Source organism: Podarcis vaucheri (genome assembly GCF_965113315.1).
Source record: "Podarcis vaucheri genome assembly, chromosome: Z".
NCBI lineage: Eukaryota > Metazoa > Chordata > Lepidosauria > Squamata > Lacertidae > Podarcis > Podarcis vaucheri.
In genome coordinates, this window is record NC_138758.1 from 28,246,830 (window position 1) to 28,267,970 (window position 21,141).

At 46.6% G+C, this 21,141-nt stretch overlaps 2 protein-coding genes across 2 annotated transcripts in view; both read left to right on the top strand.

Moving 5' to 3' along the window:
* LOC309523955 (tigger transposable element-derived protein 1-like) overlaps window positions 1-21,141 on the top strand; it is a 140,597-nt gene that overhangs the window by 98,871 nt on the left and 20,585 nt on the right. The gene's annotated exons all lie outside the window — the stretch shown is intronic.
* ASB12 (ankyrin repeat and SOCS box containing 12) lies at window positions 10,999-20,834 on the top strand. The gene is made up of 3 exons (XM_082208283.1): window positions 10,999-11,452; window positions 18,729-19,572; window positions 20,603-20,834. Exons 2-3 carry the CDS (start codon window positions 18,750-18,752, stop codon window positions 20,734-20,736), a joined length of 957 nt encoding a protein of 318 aa, XP_082064409.1. The 5' UTR covers window positions 10,999-11,452; window positions 18,729-18,749; the 3' UTR covers window positions 20,737-20,834.

Sequence of the window (21,141 nt, forward strand, 5' to 3'; positions counted from 1 at the left end):
GGAAATGTGTCTGCCTCCTATGGAGCGAAGAAGCCATAGCCCCGTGACCCTCTCCCGGCTGGAGAGGTGGCGCGCGGCTATGGCAGGAGCCTCTTTAGCCACACACCACTTCTCCAGCTGGGAGAGGGTCGCGGGGGGCTTCTTTAGCTAAACAAGCCCCCCGAGACCCTCTCCTGGCTGGAGAGGTGACGCGCGACTATGGCAGGAGCCTCTTTAGCCGCGCACCATCTCTCCAGCCGGGAGAGCGTGCGCGCGGCTAAAGAGGCTCCTGCCGTAGTCGCGCGTCACCTCTCCAGCCAGGAGAGGGTCACGGGGGGGTGCTTTAGCCGCGCGCACGCTCTCCCAGCTGGAGAGGTGACACGCGACTATGCCAGGAGCTTCTATAGCTGTGTGTCATCTCTCCAGCCTGGGGAGCGCGCGGGGGGCTATGGCAGGAGCCTCTCCGCTGCGCACCTTTCCCCGCTCCCCGACCTGCTCTTTGGGGCTGGTGGTGGGCTTCCCCCTGCCAGCCCCAAGGAGCAGACGGAAAGGAACCTGAAGCCTGGAGAGTGAGAGGGGTCGGTGGGCACCGACCCCTTTCGCTCTCCAGGCTTCCAAGGTAGCCGCCTGAAGGCGACTGAACGCACCTTAAACGGCACCTTGTTTTAGAGGGGGAAAACAAGAGGGGGAAAATTCTCCCCCTCTCCGCGCAGCGTCTCCTGCCGCTTAGCTGAAGGGGTGCTGGGCAGAGAGGGGGAGAATTTTTTTTCTTGTTTTCCCCCCTCTAAAACAAGGTGCGTCCTATAGTCCGGTGCGTCCTATAGAGCGAAAAATACAGTAGCTGTTGTTAGGAGGGGTAAAAAGAAAGAGAAAGATCAAAGGTTTGCAAAGGGTTTGAGTAATATTGCAGGTAAACATGCTAGGTATTGAAGGAGCAAAGAGAGGGGATTTAATAGGAAGATCTTCCCACGTGTATTGTGATTTTAAGTGGTGGGGGTGGACCATCCGAATTGGTCCCACCTCCCTGCAGAGGGGAAGGGTCACGGAGAAGTCCAGTTGCACCAGGAAGTGATCTGACCATGGCACTTCTTTTGTTTCACTTTTACTTAGTGTCAGATCACCCACGTCACTAGAGGTGAACACCAGGTCTAAGGCATGTCCGTGACCATGAGTTGGGCCAAACTTATTCAGGGACAGCCCCATGGAGGCCATTCTTTCCACGAAGTCCCGAGCAGCCCCTTGTAAGGTCGTGTTGGCATGTTAAAAGCCCCTAGGACAACCAAACTAGGTGTCTCCAGGAGAACATTTGCCACAACCTGAAGCAGCTCGGGCAGGGAATCTTTGGTACAGCGGGGAAGTCGGTATACCAAAAGGAATTCTGTACTGCCCCTATTGCCCAACTTCCAGAACATGCACTCAGAGAACTGGGTCTTCCCAATAGGACGCCTGGTGCAAACTAATGACTTCCTAAAAATCACTGTAACCCCCCCTCCCCGCCCACAAGGCCTGGGTTGCTGGGCGTAAGAGAAACCTGGTGGACAAGCAGTGGCAAGGACAGGCCCACCTGCTTCATCCAACCAAGTCTCTGTTACACATGCCAGGTCAAGTCCTCCATCCACAATCAAGTCATGGATGGCAGTGGTCTTATGAATCATTGACCTAGCATTACACAGCAACACCTTCAGGTCATATGAGTTTCCCTTGTTGATTCCAATATCCATCCTGTCAAGACCAGAACCTTAGGTAGGGATAGTCTTCAAACAACAACTAAACCTGCCTCCTCGGTAATGACATGGTCTGGTCTGGTAACTACTCCTGCTGCCCTTGATCATGTCCCAGTGCTTCCTGCCCTGTGGAACTTGCCCCAGCCATTGTGTTGGCTGGGGCCCACTCCCAGGCAGCCCTCATCCCGCCCCTTAAAAACAAAACGCAAACTATACAACAACCAATAAAACAACAAAAAACAAAAACAGAACAGTTATACAGTGGTACCTCAGGTTAAGTACTTAATTTGTTCCAGAGGTCTGTACTTAACCTGAAACTGTTCTTAACCTGAAGCACCACTTTAGCTAATGGGGCCTCCTGCTGCTGCCGCGCCACTGGAGCACAATTTCTGTTCTCATCCTGAAGCAAAGTTTTTAACATGAAGCACTATTTCTGGGTTAGCAGAGTTTGTAACCTGAAGCGTATGTAACCCGAGGTACCACTGTACTAAAATTAATCCCCAGCCAGATATCCAAGCCACCCCCCTGCCCCCCCAACAAAGCAAAAAGGGGGGGGGGTAACCTTAAAATGCCACTGACTGCTTAAGGACATTTTAAAACACATTAGCCACTTGGAACAGGGAAGCAATAGCGGAACAATCCTGCACTTCCCCAAGGGTTTGTTCCAAATGAGTCCAGCCCCACTCTCTAGGCACTGCCACAGGAGTCCTGCTGTAGCTGGGAGAGTGAGGGCCTGGGCCACACCCCCTGGGCCAGCTGGAAAAGGCCTTGGAAGGGAGCAGGCCCGGCAGTCCTCACCTCAGCTGAGTGGCACCTGAATTCAGATGCAGTATTTGTCTGGGAAAATATGTGTACGTTGGCACAATACATTCCCGTTTCATGAAGAAACCGGAGAAAGGAGGTGGGAAATTATGGAAGAGCATGTGAATATCTGATTTATATAGCTATTTCACACAGGGCTAATAGCAATTTAGGTAATGACACAGGTTATTCGTATGCACATTTCAGTAAGTCAAATGGAATAAATGGCAGGGATCCAAAGCTCCCATGACCCTGATCAAGGCAACAGAACAATATGGTGATTTGGGCTACCCCAGAAAATATTTGGGGTTTGTGGCACCTGGGTGGGCAAAGTGTTGACACTCGCTTCAAATGCAACATGCACGTTAGGGACCTTATTCCCTTCTGGATATTCATTCTATCCACACCAACCCTGTCAGACCAGACAACAAAGGGATGTGAAGAAATAGATAAAAGGAGACTTTTTTTAAAAAAATTGAATGTATTCAAATACCCCGTAGTGGGGGTGGGGTATTTATGAATCAACTAAGGTCAGATAATGAAATCTATGGCAAATGCTACCCTGGAAGGATTAACCAGTCTCCAAACAGAAGTTAATTTCCTGGTTAAAACGGTTCTCCGTGTGGCTCTTGATTGAATCCGGCTAAGCAGGGAGGTTTATGTGCTTTCTTGAACAACACCTGCTGTTATTATGTTGCTAGGAGTTCTGTAACAGAAGCCAGCTCCAGGTGTTGGCATAGGTCTCTCAAGAGCTGTATGATGCCAGGTGTAAGCCTAGGCATTACCCGATGTTCCTGCTCAAACTATGGGCACAGTCCCTGCATACCCACCCTCTCATTCAGTGTGGGTGTAAGAAAATTGGAAGCACCTGCTCCCTGTTTTAAACTAGCCAAAGTTTGTCATTATGTCTGAATTGTGGAGAGCTTGGTTTAGCTGTAGTTTCTTAATAAGCTGAGATCAACAACCATGACCTGATTGTGACTTCTTTCAACAAACCATAGTTTAATTTAAAGTTTAAGGTAACCAAAGGTACACCCAACCATCCCAAAGTTCAGACATAAGTAGTTCAGGTTAGTTTAAAACAGGAAGTAGATGCTTCCATAAGATCATACTCAGAATTGGAAAAGGTTTAAAAGATTATCCAGCCCAACCCTGTACCACTGGAGGAAATCTACTGCTAGGCAGCCCTCTGGAAATCTCAAATGAAAGTGAACTGAGCACTTCCAAAGACTCTTTGTTCCACTATCAAGCAGTTCATGTCATCGTGAACTCTTTCTTAAATATTTCTTATCTGTGTTCCCGTCCTACTCTTATCCAGCAATTGGCATCAATTCTTTAGCTTGGTAATGCTAGGATGTTGGTCTTCTTTCCAAAACATCTAGTACCATTGTGCCCTCTAGCGGCTTAGAGCAGGAAAGGCAGGGGAAACATAACCTTTTTGTTCAAATTAGGCACATTAAAGAGGGAGAGGGAGAGAAGCTCCGCTGCATATATACAGTGGTACCTCGGGTTACATACGCTTCAGGTTACAGACGCTTCAGGTTACAGACTCCGCTAACCCAGAAATAGTGCTTCGGGTTAAGAACTTTGCTTCAGGATGAGAACAGAAATCGTGCTCCAGCAGTGTGGCGGCAGCAGGAGGCCCCATTAGCTAAAGTGGTGCTTCAGGTTAAGAACAGTTTCAGGTTAAGAACGTACCTCCGAAATGAATTAAGTACTTAACCTGAGGTACCACTGTATATTATGTCGCCCATAAGAAGGGCACTAATATTTCATGCTTTACGATCCTGCTTCAGCCAGTGCTGTGTCTCTCCAAATGTTGCTGAATTAAAGCCTCCACCATCGCTGACCACAGGCTATACTGCCTGGGGCTGATGGGACCTGGAATTCTACTGCCCTGGAAAGCCACAGGTTCCCCAGCACTGCCCTATGCAATCTAAACTACAGACAGCAAAAGCAAGCCTCTGAGTCAGGGATGAGGAGCCTGCCCATAGTATGTTGTTGGACTCTGTTATCCCTAGCCAACAATCAGGATCGTACGAGTTGTACTCCCAAAACATGCCAGGAACATATGTTCACCACTCCTCTGTTAGGCCCATGGTGGTCACAGAACCATAAAACTGTAGTCTGTCCCACTGTTGAATGGCTCTCACCATCAAAAAGTTTTTCCTAATATTTAGTTTTTGGAATCTCCTTTCTTGCAAATGGACTCCATTGGATCCGGTCCCACTCTCTGGGGCAGAAAAGAAACAAGCTTGCTATGTAATGCATGCGAGAACCCCTCAGATTTTTGAATATGGCTGTCGATCCCTGAGGGTCATCTAGTCCAATCCCCTGCAGAGCAGGAATCTCAACAAAAGCACAGGTGGTCATCCAGCATGTGCTTTAAAACTTCCAAGGAAGGAAACACCACCACGTACCGAGGGAGTCTATTCCACTGTCAAACACCTATTACCATCAGACAGTTCTTCTTGGTGTTTAGTTGGAATCTCTTTTCTTTTAAGTTATCTTAAATCCATTCATTTGGGTTCTGCCCTCTGGTGCAGGAGAAAACAAACTTGCTCTGTCTTCCATGTGACCGGTCTTTAGATATTTAAAAGTGGCTATTCATATCTCAGTCTACTTTTATCCAGGCTAAACATACCCAACTTCCAATGTTCCTCCTAAGGCTTGGTTTCCAGACCCTTCATCATCTTGGTTACCCTCCTCTGCACACCTTCCTGCTTGTCAATATCCTTAAACGGTGGTGCCCAGTGAGTGGCTCATGATTCATACTTTCTTTTCCTCTATTGGAAAAAGTCTTCTGTTTCAGGACTGGGAAGCCTGTGGCCCTCTGCATATTTTTGGACTACTGTTCGCATCATCCCTGACCATTGGCCATGCTGTCTGGGCTGAAGGAAGTTTCTGTCCAACAACAACTGAAGAGCCACATGTTCCCCAGACCTGCTTTACTTTAAGGGGAGATGGATCTGGGAATCTTGGCCCTTCTCCATTCAGACCAGCAGCTCAGTTGGTACAGCATGAGAACTCTAGGGTCATGGGTTTGAGTTCCATGTTGGGCAAAAAAGCTCCTGCATTAGCTGTGGTCCCTTCCAACTCTACAATTCTATGCTTACGTTAAAGTGATATTTCCTCAAATGAGCATGTCTGTCTGAAATATACTCAGAGTCAAGTGTGGATTTCATGCTCTTTATTCAGCTCATAGTAGTGAGGAATGAAAGTTTCCCCAAAATATCTGCTTTATATACATTATTTACACAATGGGCCACACGTGATTGGCTAATTCTGGGATTCTACTGTAGGCCAATCAGGTTGTGGATTCACTTCCACCTGGAGCTGGATTGGGTGACTCCTGCGGACCATACTGCTGCATTGTTCTAGGACCAATCAGATTGCTGCATTCTGAATCCTATTGTTCTAGGACCAATCAGACTGCTGCCTTTTGGATCCTATTCAACTCAGTACATAACACTGTCCATTCTTCCTCCCACATTTCCCCTAGTTTTAGCTGTTTCCATTTGCTCCATTCATTTGTATGGGACAGGGGAAGTGGGTGACAATCAGGACACATTCCCAGAAGGCAACATAGTCACCATCATTCCATTATACAAAAACTAACTTTTGCATAGATCAGTGAAATAGTTAGCCCTGAAAAATCTCAGCCCTTCGTGCCTTCAGATCTAAAGTCCCTCTCCAGGTGTGTGATCCACCCCCCCAAACATTTTTGTGTGAAGTGAAAACATCACATTATAATGCAATTCGCCTCTCGCAGAGGAGGCACAATAATCTACCTTATTTTTTATCAAACATATTGTGCTAAAAAATAAATAGTGCATTACAGTGGTACCTTGGGTTAAGTACTTAATTCGTTCCGGAGGTCCGTTCTTAACCTGAAACTGTTCTTAACCTGAAGCACCACTTTAGCTAATGGAGCCTCCCGCTGCTGCTGCGCCGCAACCACACGATTTCTGTTCTCATCCTGAAGCAAAATTCTTAACCTGATATACTATTTCTGGATTAGCAGAGTCTGTAACCTGAAGCGCATATAACCTGAAGCGCATGTAACCCGAGGTACCAATGTACCGGTATATGATTGCGAGATGACAATTGCTTTTAATTTTGAACACTTTGCATAAGTTGTTTTCTTTCCCACACACACTCCTTTGCCCCTGCCCCAAATATCAGGCCAGGGTTGCCTCCAGAATCAAAAGCAAACCCCAAGGAATGCTCTCTTTCTTCCATCCTAGGACGTCTTTCTCATGTGACTAATTTAGTTTGTTTATTTACCACTTCAAAGTCCTGATAAAAACCCTTCAACCTGTCAGATAAATTCTCCTGGCAGTTTGCTTTTATTAAGGTGTGGAATCATCCAGTCTAAATCCAAGAATGCCTTTCCCTGGGAGGGCGGGGGGAGGAGGCTGATAAGGCTGGCTAAACTGCCGCTGCATGAATAGCCGCACACTCTTTAATGTGATCAACCATTTCTGCAGTCTTTTAATGTCCAAGAGACCTGCTTAGACTAAATCCTCCTACATACTACACTCACTGAATTAGGCCCTCCAAATGTTACTCAGTGGGAACTCCCATAGCCACACTAATGAGTCTGATGGAAGTTAATTCAACCTTTGGAGGGCTACAGCCTCCCCATCCTTGCAAAAGCCCCACCTTCTAATCTAAGGATGGGAAAACTGTAGCCCTCCAGATGTTGTTGGAGTACAACTCCCATCATCCTTGACCACTGGCTGTACCGTCTGGAGCTGATGGAAGTTGGAGTCCAATAACATCTATGGAGTGCACAGATTTCTGCTCTAATCCTAAGAGCATGGTGCAAACCACAGTTGTTCAGTTTTGAGAAGCAAGCGCTCTGCACATGCCCCAGGCCTCCCTTTGTGACAGTATTCCACATGTCCGGTTCTGTCACTGAACACAAACAGAAACCTGGTGTACCTGCTGCTTTCTATCATACCTACAGAAGGTATTTCAGGAGCAGGTCTGATGCTCTCATTCAGTGCATTGGTGCCTTCAAGCACTGGCACATGACTGGCACTGTAATACTGATATTCTACATGGTAAACTGGTGAAAACTGAGGGGAGAGAACTCGATCAAGAGAGGATCCGCTGAGCACAGGGAACGGAAGGGATGAAGAGGTGAAATCCTTATACAACCCACACCTTTCGACATGACAGCTTGCAGGATGTCTGTGTGTGGTGACAGTTCAATGACTGGCCAACCGATCACTCAAGTACCAGACCAGAAACCTCTGCCACCTTTGAGTCTGCACTGTTTCCAGCTATGTGCTAAAAACATTTTTAAAAAATATGTTGGAAGGGATCTTGAAGGTCCTCCAGTCCAACCTCCTAAACAGTGTGGGATCTGCAATGCAAGATGCAACTTAAAGCAAGGGTCACAATAGGAGCACATAGCTGTAAGCATAGCTGCTGTTTTCTACACCTTCTTGGGGGGGGGCACTTTTGGCTGTGTGCACACAATACAATTGAAACACATTATTCCTTGCACAGCTACAATTCCCAACACTCTTAACTACAGTTCCTTCCTTTGGGGAAGGCCTTGTGGAACGCCCCCACATAGCCAATACAATACAAATCTGAGGTTCTGCCCCCCTAACAAAAGCCTGCCCCCTTAAGAAAAATCCTGGCTATGCCCATGCCCCCAGCCATTGCCAAGTTCAGTGAAAGTGGGGCAGTCTAGCACCTTCACATTTCCACTCATCCTTCCCATCCCTGGAGCAGAGGAGAGGAGCATCAGGGCCTTGGCAGAATGCTACCTCTCTTGCCAAGTTTTGGCAGTGGCAGAAGTGGCAGGGTGGGCAAGGGGGTGCAGCAGAAAGGCAGAGAGTGACATACAGTGGTACCTCTGGATGTGAACGGGATCCGTTCTGGAGCCCCATTCACATCCTGAAGCGAACGCAACCCGCGTCCGTGTGTGTCGCAATTCGCCGCTTCCGCGCATGACGTCATTTTGAGCGTCTGCGCATGCGCAAGTGACGAAACCTGAAAGTAACGCGCTCCGTTACTTCTAGGTCGCCACGGAGCACAACCCGGAAACGCTTAACCTGAAGCTACGTCAACCCGAGGTTTGACTGTACAGTGGTACCTCGGGTTACATACGCTTCAGGTTACATACGCTTCAGGTTACAGACCCCGCTAACCCAGAAATAGTACCTCAGGTTAAGAACTTTGCTTCAGGATGAGAACAGAAATCGTGCCCTAGTGGCGCGGCGGCAGCAGGAGGCCCCATTTGCTAAAGTGGTGCTTCAGGTTAAGAACAGTTTCAGGTTAAGTACGGACCTCTGGAACGAATTAAGTACTTAACCCGAGGTACCACTGTATTCCCACTTCACCTCAGGTGGTGATACACATTTACTTCTAAAGCAGGAAACGGCAAACTTCAAGCTTGCAGGATCTAATTTGTGGTGTAAAAGTGCAACCCCGAGATTCATCAGCTGAAGCCTGACGCAGAAGACATATAGTTAAAATTACATAATCCTGAGCTCAGGATTTTATTTCCAGTCCCAGATCTGAACTGAGCTCAGTCCTTGCATGCAAAACCAGTGTGGCATAGTTGTTAGGGTGATGGACTGGACTGAGGAGACCATGGTTCAAATCCCTGCTCAGCCATGAAGCTCACTGGGTGACCTTGGGCCCGTCACTGCCTCTCAGACTCACCTACCTCACAGGGTGGTTGTGAGGATAAAATGGGGAAGGGATAGAGCCCATGACGTCCTTGGAGGAAAGATGAGATATAAAAAGCCCAAATAAATAAACAAATAAACAAATCCATTCAGGGCGTTTCCCATAGTTTCAGCACATAATTAGTGGTTCACTTTGCTGTTGCCATCATTAAACAGCTAGGAGTAAGAAATCCTTGTTGATCTAACTTGCAGTGCACACAGAGCTCTACCAGTAGATCCCCACCTACCCTTTGAAGCCCACACCTGGCCTAAAAGGGAGCCATCCAAAACGCATTAAGTCCAAGTTCTGAAATTGCCCAGCTTCCCCACCAGATCCCATCCTCATGTTAATCAAGTAAGCAAACACATCTCTAAACCTGCAGGCACTTTAATGGCATTGTGAGTCTGGAGCAGATGGCTTTAGCAACACGTTCTCTCCCAAGTCTAATAATAAACCAAACACACTGGGGAGGCAGATGATAATGTTGTTGTTGTTGTCGTCTCAGAGTTGCATGAGCCTCTGCTGCCCATCTCATTTTACTTCTGTCCCACGAAATTGTTTGACCAATGATGCTCACGGGACAACGAGTGTACAGTATATGAGCCACGGGCAATGCAGAACATTCTTCTCCCTCTCCAGACCGGATGTGTGAGATTCATTAATCCTAAAGGCATCAACCAGGGCTGAGAAAGAGTTTGGTGTAGTGGTTAGAGAGTAGGAACAAGGGCCTGGGAGAGACCAGGGTTCAAAATCCCACTTAGCCATGAAGCTCACTGGGTGGACTTGGTCTAGTCATTGCCTCTTCCAGTCTAACCTACCTCATGGGGTGGTTGTGGTGATTACTGGTAATTGAGATGGAGGGAGAATCATGTATCCACCATGAGCTCCTTGGAGGAAAAGGGTGGGGTATAACTGCAATAATTAAATAAATTATGCAAACATTTCCCCCGGACTTGATCCCTGAACACTTGGTAAGTGGTGGCTGAATGTTTGAACCAACTCAGCTGAAAAGTATTTTTGTCGAGAAATGGCTGAGGTGATAAGATACTTCCGTCTGTAGGTGTATTTGAGAAGGTTTGGCCTCCCCCAAGTTGATGGGCATTGCCATTCAAATGGTGTGCGTGCGTGCCACATCTTGTGAATGATTATGTGGGGTGGGGCTTACCTGGAGCCTCCCTCCTCCCCATATTTTATTCAAGTTGACACCCCTGACTGGAGGCCACCAAGCTCCTCCTCATCCTTGAACTAGGCTGTGGGGCCACTCAGGGCCAGGAACATAGCTGTCAACGTTTCCCTTTTTTAAAAACGGAAATTCCCTTATTCCAAATAGGATTCCTCGCAAGAAAAGGAAAAAGTTGACAGCTACGGCCAGGAAGAGTATGCAGCCACATGCATCATTCTCCTGGGCTGAATCCTGGCACTGCAAATCTCTTCCAGGCCTGAGAGCTTGTTGCCGACAATGCCTTGTTACCGCCATAAACCTACTCATCCCCTTTGCTAAATCCCCATGCAAGGGAACAGATCACCTGGGGAAGGCTTCTCCAGCCTAGTGCCCTCTGGTGGGGGAGGGTTTCAGCTCACTGGTGGAGCACCGGCCTGGCATATAGAAGGCCCCAGGTTCAGTCCCCCGTGGCATCTCCACCCCCGCCTGAAACGCTAGAGAGCTGCTGCCAAGCCGTGTAGGCAATACGGAGCTGGATGGAGCAATCATCTGACCCAATATATTCCTATGCTTTGGACGGCAGTCCCTGGGGATGATGGGAGTTGTAGTCCAAAAGACCTGCAGAGCACCAAAAGGCTGATCTGCGCCATGCGTCCCGTGTGCTATTGCGAGGCCCGAGGTCCAGGTCCCAACCCAAGCCCTTCTAACTTGCCTCCTGCAGGCTGCACTTTCCAAGAATGGAAGTTGTCAGATAAGACGCCCAAGCAGGGGGCTAAAATTAGCCCGAGAGCCCTTATTTGATCGGCGGCCGGCAGCAGCGCAGCTGTCCACTTAGCCGGCTGGCGCTAGCCTTCGCTATTCTTCCTAGTCGGTGCCCCGACGACCACCCCTGCCCCCGGTCCCCTTCCCTTCTCTCGCTATTCTGGCCCAGGGAGAAACCCGCGATGTGGGGAAGTCTCTTGCCCTAGCTGGTCCCCAGCGACCTCACAGAGGCCCGGCGGCGACGTAGCCGGGCTGGCCGGCGGCTCACCAGACACCGCTCCGTCGAGGCACAGCCAAGCGACTCGCAACCCGCCCGGCCAGCAACCAGCTCGTGAGTATCTTCAGCCAGGTGGCCTCTCCGTCTCTCCACACCCCTGGCCATGACTCTCAGTCCTCCACCTGGAGAGGCAGATCGTTTTTTTCCCGGGGCGGCTGGGAGTTGGTGCCGGTTCACACGTGCGCGCATACAAGCAATTCCCAGGCTCTCTTTCTACGCGCTGGATCGCTGCCCACTTGGCCTGGCCTACTAAGCGGAGGAGGTGGCGGGGATGGATTGCGACACTTGGGGGGCGGGGAAGGGGGCTATTAATCCTGGTACCTGGACAAAACCAGAATATTTTTCCCCGATAGGAAGTGAAATTTGTTGGTTTCTAGAATGGGTTTTGCTGTTGTTTTCGGACAGGAAGCCCTGAGAAATGGTGGTGCAAGCCTTTCAAGATTCTAATTCCGAGTTCCACTGCGTCTCTCCACCTACAACAGACGTATTACATTCGTGTACAGTAGTTGTGCAGATTTATTTATTTTTGCATTTTTGTCCACCTTTTTCTTCCAAGGTGGCACATAACGTTCTCCTCCTCTCTCATTTCACACTCACAACCTCCCTGTGTGGTAGGTTAGGCTGAAAGCTAGCAACTGGTTCAAGGTCACCCAATGAACTTTAGGACTGAGCAAGGATTTGAACCCTGGTTTCCCAGGTCCCAGTCCAACCTCATTTATCATACTGCCATAGGGATTGTGGAAGGAATAAGTGCACCTCAGGGCCATTCAGCTGATTAAAATTGTTGTGGTATGTATTAACACAAATTTCAAAACTGTACTTGATTGTCCTTGTAACTGTTATAAAAATTATTCTGACTGTTTTGAAGGATATGCCTGTAAATTACCTTGGGGCATATTATGTGGAAAGTGATTTGCAGACTAAATAATAATGCAAATAATAATATTAAGCTTGGGTACACAGGAACATAATGGGGTGTGGGTGGCGCTGTGGGTTAAACCACTGTGCCGCTTGGGCTTGCCTATCAAAAGGTCAGAGGTTTGAATCCCTGCAGTGGGGTGAGCTCCCGTTGTTCGGTCCCTGCTCCTGCCAGCCTAGCAGTTCGAAAGCACACAGTGCAAGTAGATAAATAGGTACTGCTCTGGCAGGAAGGTAAAGGGCATTTCCATGCACTGCTCTGGTTTCACCAGAAGCAGCTTATTCATGCTGGCCACATGACCTGGAAAAACTGTCTACGGAAGTGGACAAACAGTGGCTCCCTTGGCCTGTAAAGCGAAATGAGCGCCGCAACCCCAGAGTCGTTCGCGACTGGACTTAATTATCAGGGGTCCCTTTACCTTTTTACACAGTAGCATAGGAATCTGCCTTATACTCAGACCTTTGATCTATCTAGCTTAGTTTTGTCTACACTGAATGGCAGCATCTCCAGAATTCCAGACTGGGTACATTCCCAACCCCAATTGGAGATGCTGGGGATTAAACATGGAACCTTTTGCATGCCAAACAGATGCTCAATGACAGCCTTGTTTAGACCCTGGCCTTAATGCTCTCACAGGGGCTTCCTTAGACAGACATTTATTACTTTGGTTGTGAAGCACACAATTAACATTCCCCACCCCCCATACACCATTCTCTTTACATTCCTTATATCAGAACTTTCCAAACTGTGTGTTGCGACATGTTAGTGTGTCAGCTGCAGTGTGTAGGTGTGCCGTGCAACTGCTCCCTGCGTTCCTCCCAGGGCTAGAAATAAGTTAGTATGGTTCCAGTTTGCTAGTAGAACTGAATTACTGTGTCACAAAATGGTGCATGTCTAAAAAGTGTGTCACCAACATGTAAAGTTTAGAAAGCTCTGCCTTATATGTTAAAACTAAAAGGCATTCTGGCCAACCCAGATTATTATTATTATTATTATTATTATTATTATTATTATTATTATTATTTGGAATAAGAAAATAAATACTCTACTCACGTGCAGTTTTACTTTCAAACTCACCTATAGCATGATCATGAGATTGGGAATAAAATAGGGTTTGTGTCTGCTGCCCTGAAGCTAAATGCCTTGATTTAGAAATGAGCCCCATTTTGTTGAAGAAAAGGATAATGTGGTTAAAGTAAAGATAACAAAACGAGCATTTCTAATAATGTACTTGCCTTGCTGGCCACCTCGACTTTAAATAGAATAATAATAATAATAATAATAAGAAGAAGAAGAAGAAGAAGAAGAAGAAGAAGAAAATAAAGGATGTTGTGGCAAGCTGGACCTGTTTGCTGCGGGTCCCATCACCTACTGCTTCCTGACCCCAGAGCTGAGGTCCTGCACGACTGTATAGAACACCCCTCTTGTATGTACCCCCCTTTACATTAAACTCATTATGGTAGGCCTCTCTCAGTATGCTGCCCCAGCCTGAAGTTTGGAGGGTAGCCATAAGGCCTCTTTGGTGGTGGTCCCCTCAGCTCTGAAATGGTTTCCCTAAAGAAGCTCGCCTGGTGCCCACATTTTTGTCCTGGAATAAAATGATAGGTCCTCTTGTGGATTAGGAGCTGGTTAAGTAGAAGGTGGGATGCGGGTGGCGCTGTGCGTAAAACCTCAGCGCCAAGGACTTGCCGATTGTATGGTTGGCGGTTCGAATCCCCGCGGCGGGGTGAGCTCCCATCGTTCGGTCCCAGCTCCTGCCAACCTAGCAGTTCGAAAGCACCCCTAAGTGCAAGTAGATAAATAGGTACCGCTTTATAGCGGGAAGGTAAACGGCGTTCCGTGTGCTGCTCTGGTGCCGGTTCACCAGAGCAGCTTCGTCACGCTGGCCACGTGATCCGGAAGTGTCTGCGGACAGCGCTGGCTCCCGGCCTCTTAAGTGAGATGGGCGCACAACCCTAGAGTCTGTCAAGACTGGCCCATACGGGCAGGGGTACCTTTACCTTTTAAGTAGCAGGTAGCAGAGAGTAGGAATAAATGGACAATTCTTTGAATGGAGGGGTGTAGAAAATGCAGTCCTCCAAAGATCAGTATTGGGAACTGTGCTTTTTAACTTGTTAATAAATGATCTGAAGTCAGGGGTGAGCAGTGAAGTGGCCAAGTTGGTGGATGGTACTCAATTCAGAATCCTTAATACAAAAGGGTTGTGAAGAGCTCTCCAAACCAAGTGAATGAGAAGTAGAATGGCAAACGCAACCCAGTGTAAACAAGTGTAAAGTGATACATGTTGGGGCAAAAAAATAAATAAATCTTAATTTCACATGTACACTCATGGGGTCTGAATGGGAGATGACTGACCAGGAATGAGACCTTGGGGTCATAGTAGGTAGCTCAATGAAGATGCCAACCCAGTGTGCAGCAGCTGTGAAAAAGGCAAATTCCATGTGAGGGGTCATTAGGAAAGGAATTGGAAATAAAACATCATAATGCCTTTCTATATAGGCTTGCAGCTCTTTTGGAATATAGTTCACAGTTCTGATCGCATCACGTCAGAAAAGATATTGCAGAGCTGGAAAAGGTTCAGAAAAGGGCATCCAAAAAGGCTTTTCCAATGCCCCTATGAGGAAAGGTTGCTGGGTTTGGGACATTTTAGTTAAGAGTAAAAGTGAGTAAGAGGCAACATGAAAGAAATTAATAAAATTTTGCATGGCCTGGAGAAAACTCCTGTTCCGTCCCGTCCCCTTGCCCTGTATTCATAACTCTAGAACTCGTGGATATTCAAGGAATCTGAATGTTGAAAGATCATTAAGGACAATTTTAAAAAGTGCTTCTTCATGCACTTCATAGTTAAGCAATGGAACATGTGTCCACAAGAGGGAATGATAACCACCAACTTGCGTAGCTTAAAATTCATGGATAATAAGGCTGTCCTTGGCTGCTTACTGGCCATGATGGAGCCTATGTTCTGAATACTTCCAAAAACCAGCTGCTGGTAACCCCAGGAGGGGAGAAGGCTCTTGTGCTTGGGCCCTGCTTGGGGGTTTTCCATAAGCGTTTGGTTAGCCACTGTGTGAACAGGATACTGGACTAGATGGGCCATTGGCCTGTTCTTATATTGCCCATTCAACACCAGCTTAAATATTTTCAATTTCCCAGTCCTTTTAATATAGACCAGTAGTTCTTTTCAGTGGTGTGGCTGGTGGGTGATTTTTAGGTTCTGTATTTGGTATTTCATCTCCTGTATTCCTTGATTTCGGGTATTATGAGAGGGAGGGGGGAAATTCTCCCCATTTCCTCCAAATCACATGTTGCAACCTTTCCTCCTAGGGGAAAGGTTCTTGGTGCAGGCCTTCCTAGATAGGCTGCAACTAAGGCTTGTGGGTGGCTGTTTCCAAAACCAGGGTGGGCTTGTCCAGGCTGAGGTTGCGAGGTGAGCAGCTGGAGATGGATGCTTTGCAGGAGGCTCTGGCCTCTCATTTCAGAGCAGGAATGGAGGAGTAGGGTGGTTGACTGAGAGGATATATTTGGATGCTTTGGAGATGGAATGCATCTGAAATTCTTTTTTTACCCTTCCTCCGAGCTTAAAGCATTTCGTAGCTGGGCAGGTGGAGTTTGGCATTCCTTCAAGTGAAAAATGTTAGGAATTGGCTTCCAAAGGGCCTCCCTGGCTGTCTGGAATATATTTCTGCCCCCCCCCTTTTTTTGGCTAACATCTGATGCAGCCCCTACCACTATGACCCTGATCTCAGGTTGCAGAAGCACTTGTGATTTTTACAGATTGAAATGTTAATAGCATCAGGACAAGAGTAAAAATTGGCCACTCACAGAAGATCCTGCCTGCAAGGGGCAGACTTTGGTAATCATTCATAATATTGTGTCCAGTGCAAGACCAACATTTGGTGGCCCCAAATGGATATTCTCAGCTGTGGATCTTCTCAATTTTGCACCCCTTTCAGCTTGGCACCCTGCGTGGGGGAAATGCACGCAATGCCCTATATCCAGTGATGCTCCAACCTATTCTGTTCCTTCATGAGGCATCTGACCTTTTTTTTTGGTATGAAGTCAAATCCAAAGCAGTGACTCATGCAGAAACACATCATCGTCATCATCATCATTATTAATTTATTTATATTTTATTTATCACTAACCTGCTTTTTTAAAAAAATAGTGGCTTACAAAAATTAAAGCAAGGCTAAAACATTGAAAGCAAAATACATATACCATTTTAAAAGTAATTTATAATGGATCTGAAATCATGTAAAAAAAGCAAATTTAATAAAACACAGTAAAAACATTAAAAACAGCACAGCACTGCTAAGGTGCTTCTGCAGTAATGTCTCTCTCTAATGCAGAGATGGGGAAACTATTTCAATCTGAGGGGCACAGCCAACCTTCTGGGGTGGGTGGGGGGAAATGTGCTAATAGTGGGTGGAGCCAGAGACAAAAGTGGGTGGAGCAAAGGATATGACTTTGTAGAGTAGGTTAGATTCCAACCATGCAAAAGTCAGATGTTTCAAGTTTCTATGCATGCAAACACATGCAGAGAGAGAGAGAGACAGACAGGCAGACTACTCTCCATCAGACAAACAAGAGGAAGTTCAAGCATACTTTCAAACCAGTCGAAAGCACAGGAGGAGAGTGCAGACCAGGTCCAGTGAGGGGTGCAGCCTGATAGAGAGGGATGTTGCTTGGGAAGAATCCCGGGGACCCAATAGAAAGGCATGGAGGGTCACAATTAGCCCTGTGTTTCCCCACCTTTGCATGAGCACCTGCAAAACACACCTACAGTAAGGAAGGCCTTTTATCAGCTACAACTGTTCTTGGATGGGGAAAGTCTGGCCACTGATTTATGCATTGGTATCCTCAAGATTCAGTAATTGCAGTTCACTCTACATGGAGCTATCCTTGGGCCTGGTCTGGAGATTCCTGCTGATGGAGAATGCTACAGCTAGACTGTTGAAGGGGACAAACTATTGCCAGCACATAACTCAAAAGCTTGCACTGGCTGCCTGTACACCACTGGACCAGGTTCAAGGTTCTTGTATTCATTTTCAAGGCCCTTAACATTTTGTCTCCAGGATACCTGATACTTTATATTCCTGTTTGATCACTGAGATCTCTGTGAGGAGCCACTATTAGTGGATCCCCCATGACACAAATGCATGGCTTGAATCTGCTAGAAACCATGCATTCAGTATCGTGGGCTCTATTTTATCCCTTAGAGTTGAGGCCAGGCAGGCCCCCTCCCTGTTGAACTTTCAGTGCCCACTGAATTTTAATTCCAGCTGGCATTTTGAGTCATATGTGATTTTATAGTTTTTAGCTGTTTTTTATCTTTATCAGACACTGCTTAGGGACTACTGTATTGTAACTAAGAAGTAAACAAATAAACTGTCAGAATAATAAATAATAATAATAACTGAAGATTTTACGGCTTAGACAGGATGGTTTGGAAGGTGATTCTTCATATATTTGGGTCAAAAGCTGTTTTAAAGGTAAGTACCTGCATGCTGATTTTGGCTCGACCATGAGTAGTCACCCAGTGTAATTCTTTCCAAATTCAAGTAATAGAATTCTGGTAACCAAGTTCTATATATATGACATCAATGTTGGCCCTGATGCAATTGACAAATGAAATAATAATATATACATAGCCACTTTTTGTTGCAGTCTGTGATGTACCTGCATGTGTGACTCAACCCAGAGAGCTTGATCTCCATGACTGCCTTCTAAATCGCAGAAACTGGCCATTAGCTCCACTGACCCCCATCCCTGTTTATTAGCTGATCCCCAGGACTCTATTACAAATGCAACCCATAAACAGATACCTGTTGGTGTCTGGCTGAATTTGAATGAATTTTATGTAGGAGATGGTGTTGATGTTGTTCAAATTGTTCTACCTTATATATTATTTATGCATTTTGACAATTTATATAGTCCCCAAGCAGTGTGCAAAGACTACAGTACAATGTAAATAAAAACGGGTTAAACCCATAAACTTAAAATGCCTCCTGAAATAAAATTAAAAAGTCTTTAGTGAGGCCAGGAGTTCAACTGTAAAGGGACCTGTCTGACCTCAACAGTGGGGAGGCGGATTTCCACAAAATTGGTGAACATACAGCTCCTGGGGGATACAAGCATGCATCCCATAATTGGTTTCCCCCCCCCAATTGTTTTAATATATAAAACAGTGACACCTGCTTTCATAAATGCAATTGTGCTCTATGTGTGCTTTAATTGTAAATAGCTTTGGCATGCCTCATGGGAAGCAATTGACAAATGAAATAATAATAATGAACGATAATAATAACTTTTGCTCACCGATCCCACCAGCTAGGAGCCCCTATCACACATGCATCCCATGTATAACCAGGACATTGTGACTGTGTTTTGTTTATTTGCTTTGCCTTATAGCTCTCTAGCATTGCACAGTTCATGATGAAAATCACCCTCAAGAGACAAGCAAAGATGAGCCTGGTGGACATAACCAAGATTTTCTCCATGCTCCAGCCCAGTGAAGATGAAGAAGGCGATGAAGAAAGACAGGAGCTGAATCTCGCCGTCTCCCAGGACAACTACAGACTTCTGGACGAACTGTTGCGCCAAGAGAGATACAGGCGGTTCATCAACAGCAGGAGCGGCTGGGGGGTGCCAGGGACCCCGCTCCGCCTGGCGGCTTCAAAGGGCCACGTGAGGTGTGTCAAGGTCCTCCTGGCCCATGGAGCCGAAGTGGACAGCCTGGACGTGAAGGCCCAGACACCACTCTTCACAGCTGTCAACAACGGCCACCTCAACTGCGTGATTGCCCTCTTGGAGGCAGGGGCCAGTCCTTCTGGCAGCATCCACAACAATTGCACCCCACTGCTCACGGCAGCAAGAGAAGGGGACATCGACATCCTTCAAGAACTTTTAGAACATGGGGCAGAGGCCAACGTCAAAGCCAGAGTCCCAGAGTGGGCGGCCAACTCTGTTGCCTGCTCAGGCCCTTTGTACCTGTCCGCTGTCTATGGGCACTTGGAGTGTTTCAAGATGCTGCTGCTCCACGGTGCGGATCCCAACTACAACTGCACTGATGAGAAGATGATCACCCGCATTAAGCACCCAAAGAGTCTGCTGGAAATCTGCTTGAGGCACGGATGTGGAGCGGAATTTGTCAAACTCCTGATAGATTTTGGAGCCAATGTATACCTACCGGGTATTGTGCTCGATAAGATCTCAGTGAACTCTGAGATGCTGGATTTGTTGGCCAGAGAAAGAGGTAACTTTTTTCCATTTGATTATTATTATTATCATTTGGTAACATCCATTACTGACTGTGTATGCACCATACATTTTAAAGCACACACACACCTTCAAAGAATCCTGGGAATTGAAGTTTGTTTAAGATGATGGGAACTGTAGCTCTGTGAGGGGTAACCTACAGTTCCCAGGATTTGTTGGGGAGAGAAATGCACTTTAAACGTACGGTGTGTACACAGCCACTGTTTTTTTTTGTCACAACCATACAAACACAACACGTAGGCTAATGATATCATTATTCTATTATATATTTTCTACGTGTTGTGTTTGTATTGTTGTGATTAGTTCTTATTGCAACACAGGGGTTTGTTTTTGGTTCGCTGTTTTTTATTGTGACATTCATGTCTTGTCTTTGGAAAGGACCTACTTGTTAAAGCAAACACAGCCAACTAAATTCACTAAAGTGCAACTACTTTGTACATTAACAAATACTGTTTAAATTGAATAGATAGGGCCCCTTAATATGCTCAGTTGCAAATTTAGGACCCATCCACCTGTATTGTGTAAATGCCTAATCAGATGTGTGGCCCTGCCTACCAACAGTATTTGGCTCCAGCCACTTTTCCTATAAGGAATGTGCATTGGCTTCACCCCTCTCACCATATATATCTTTCAGGGTAGCTCTCCAGAATTTGATCAAATACTTCAAATACTAGGGAATAGCTCAGTGGTAGAACATCAGCCTTGCAAGCAGAAAGCTCCAGGTTCAATCCCTGGCATCTCCAGGTAGGATTAGGAGACACTCATGTCTGACAGATCATCTCCCAGTCTGTCAGGAGGTGGATGTAGATTTCAGTAAATGTTAGAACTGCAAAATTATGAACACCTGAGGTGTTGCTCTAAAGTGCCTTCCCAGATTTTTGTTCAGCTCCCTGCTTTTGTTCTTGGCTAATGCCTCAGACATTGAGGAGTTCTGGGGGGCTTGGAATCTGAGCGGTACAATCATCATAGTCTCTCCATTCTCTTTTTCCTCCCCACTCCCCTTCCAGCTGTCCCCAAATCCTTGATGTCGCAATGCAGACTAGCAATCAGGAAGTTCCTAAAACTGGCCAACCGTCCCTTTGCTGTGGATCAACTGGATATCCCACTGTCGCTGCTGAACTACCTCAAACACCGGTCGTAACTGAAGATCAAAGTTGGAACTGCCCAGGGTTACCAAATATTGTAACTGATTAAGGGTAAAGCAAAAAAAGAACATTCTAAGAATAGAAAGAAGCGTGATTTGGTGGCATTGTTTAGATTTATTGTGTGTGTGTAAGTATTGCCTATGCTGCATTTATGCAAGAACACTGTTTATTTTTCTTTAGAGCCAGTGTGGTGTAGTGGTTAAGAGCGGTGGACTCATCCACATCCCTGCTCCTCCACATGCAGCTGCTGGGTGACCTTGGGCTAGTCACACTTCTCTGAAGTCTCTCAGCCTCACTCACCTCACAGAGTGTTTATTGTGGGCGAAGAAGAGAAAGGAGATTGTTAGCCGCTTTGAGACTCCTTCAGGTAGTGATAAAGCGGGATATCAAATCCAAACGCT